At 39.6% G+C, this 2,179-nt stretch overlaps 1 protein-coding gene across 1 annotated transcript in view; it reads right to left on the bottom strand.

Annotated features, from left to right (window-relative positions):
- The window catches only part of SARC_01965 (hypothetical protein), a gene marked incomplete at its 5' end in the record, with an annotated part of 5,686 nt that extends 5,127 nt beyond the window's left edge, over positions 1-559 (bottom strand). The window contains one exon of the mRNA XM_014304283.1: positions 482-559. Coding sequence (XP_014159758.1) covers positions 482-559 — 78 coding nt within the window. The remainder of the gene's footprint in view (positions 1-481) is intronic.
- Between the last annotated feature and the right edge of the window lie 1,620 nt (positions 560-2,179).

Genomic DNA, 2,179 nt, shown 5'->3' with positions numbered 1-2,179 from the left:
ATATATCACACATGTATGTTGAATTGGGTTCATTAAGTAAATGAACATATAAGTTCTTGTAGTTGTGTTAAGTGATAGCCACAACTTGTTTATACTATAAACGTCCAAGTAGGATCGCATACTATAATTCTCACACATATCTCCACATACGAAGAAGCTACGTGTGTATGGGCACATGCATCTTTCCTAGTATGCAATCACCTTGTAAAGAAGTACCTGTACGCATTTGTAAACATGCGTTTCTATACCTCTGAATACACCAATATATTTAGATAACGATACTCAAATACTAACTACGTTCAATAAAAACCACTTGCTATCCGCACTTACTATCCGCAACTGTACTCAATTTAACATACACATGCGTGTGTTACCATAACATGCTTCAGAAGCCAATTACTAACCGCGTCCGTACTACCTTTAACACACACGTGCAGGCGTTAACACAACATGCTTCATACGCCACTTACTATCCGATAACCTCGCCTAAATCGTAGTGGGCATAGAATTCCTCGGCGTGTTCCCTGGCCGGAAGAACATAGTTGGTTTCTCCAGTCATGCTTTTTTGGTTTGTATTGGGATATCCACCAGTGATAGAGACCGTGAACAAGCGAGTGTATGGGCCCTATAAGAAGGTGAGTAGTCGCTCTGTGTACTCTACGTCAGTGGGCGTAGTGGTTTAAGGCTTCGGCGAGAAACTGTAGTACTAACACACTATCATTTCACTTGCACTTGTGCAAGTACCAACGTACGCATATACAAGCAGGCGTTTCGGGATATATCATGTGCTTTAAATGTACATACCCGATATGCATACCCGCTCTATACACTCACACACCAGTCATACGCCCGAGGTGTAATAGATGAATCATTTCATATAACGTTATAAATTCAAATGATTTTTTTTGAAGTTATTTTTGAGTTATTATTATTGCTCTCTTTTGATGTTTTCCAAAAAAAGTGAACAAATCGTGTGTATACTTTTTATACGACTCTATTTTTATCATCAACATCTATGAACATATTGTACATCATCGCTTATATAGTGTGATAGGGCATACTTACTTCCGTAGCTCTGTGTGGCTATTGCTTGTACGTTAAAGACTGATTTCTAGCACAAGCGTAACTCTACAACTAGGCATAGATGTCGGGTGAACTGGAGGTGTGGCTGGTCAGGCATGGGGAGACGCATGTAAGTTCATGTGGTGAGTTAGTCTTGGACTACACTCTGAATTACAGTATGATACTGTTTCAATGTTTAAAACCATCGTGTGGTGGTCTGCATCACAGTTGATCAGTATGTTCTTGTACCAGTACGGTGACTTGCGAGCTAAATGTGGGACATGGCTGGGGGTCTGCTTGCGGTGTGAGTGTCTGTGAATGCGTGATGTATCTTTGTTCTCCTTATATTCTCCGTATTTCTAATAACCCAAATCGCTGCGTCTGAGGTGTATTGATGTTGTTGCCGGTTTCTCTCTATTGAGATATGTATATTTACTGATATTAGCGTTAGATCTCTCGACTCAGTTTTGGTGTATTTAGTATAATTGTGTATGTGTATGTGACGTGTGCGTGTATGTATGTGTATATGTATGCGTATCTGTATCTGTATCTGTATCTGTATCTTTATGTGTGTACATATGTGTATGTATATGTGTATATGTATGTGTAAGTGTTCGTGTATGTGTCTGTATTGTGCATGTGTATGTATATCTGTATGTCTATGTGTACGTATATGTGTATATGTATTTGTATATGTATGTCTATGTCTATGTGTATGTGCTCAAGCCCTGCCCTCCCCGGCTGGAGACTTATATGATTCATTAGCAGTTCTTCCAGGCGAGAAAAACGCGATCACCTGTGATGATGGTTTATTTAACCGACTCGGCGTGCGCCGTGTTGTATGGATTGTAGAGGTGTGGTGCGTTTGTCTCTTGTATTGTATTGTCACACACCTGATGTTATATGAACGGTAGAGGTATACCGGTACTTCAACTCTGAGAGGGCTGCCCTGTTCACTTCTTCGTATTTGCGTGTTTGAAATCCATTGAAGTTAGCTTAAGGATTCGTGGTCATCGGACACACACACACAGTCGGAATACACAGTCTCGCTTATGTACCATATACATATATATATATATATATATATATATAGTATCTATCTATCTATCTATACTAT

Source organism: Sphaeroforma arctica, assembly GCF_001186125.1.
Source record: "Sphaeroforma arctica JP610 unplaced genomic scaffold supercont1.84, whole genome shotgun sequence".
Taxonomy (NCBI): Eukaryota; class Ichthyosporea; order Ichthyophonida; genus Sphaeroforma; species Sphaeroforma arctica.
The sequence above is the reverse complement of the archived record's forward strand: the minus strand, read 5'-3'. Positions and strand labels throughout refer to the sequence as shown.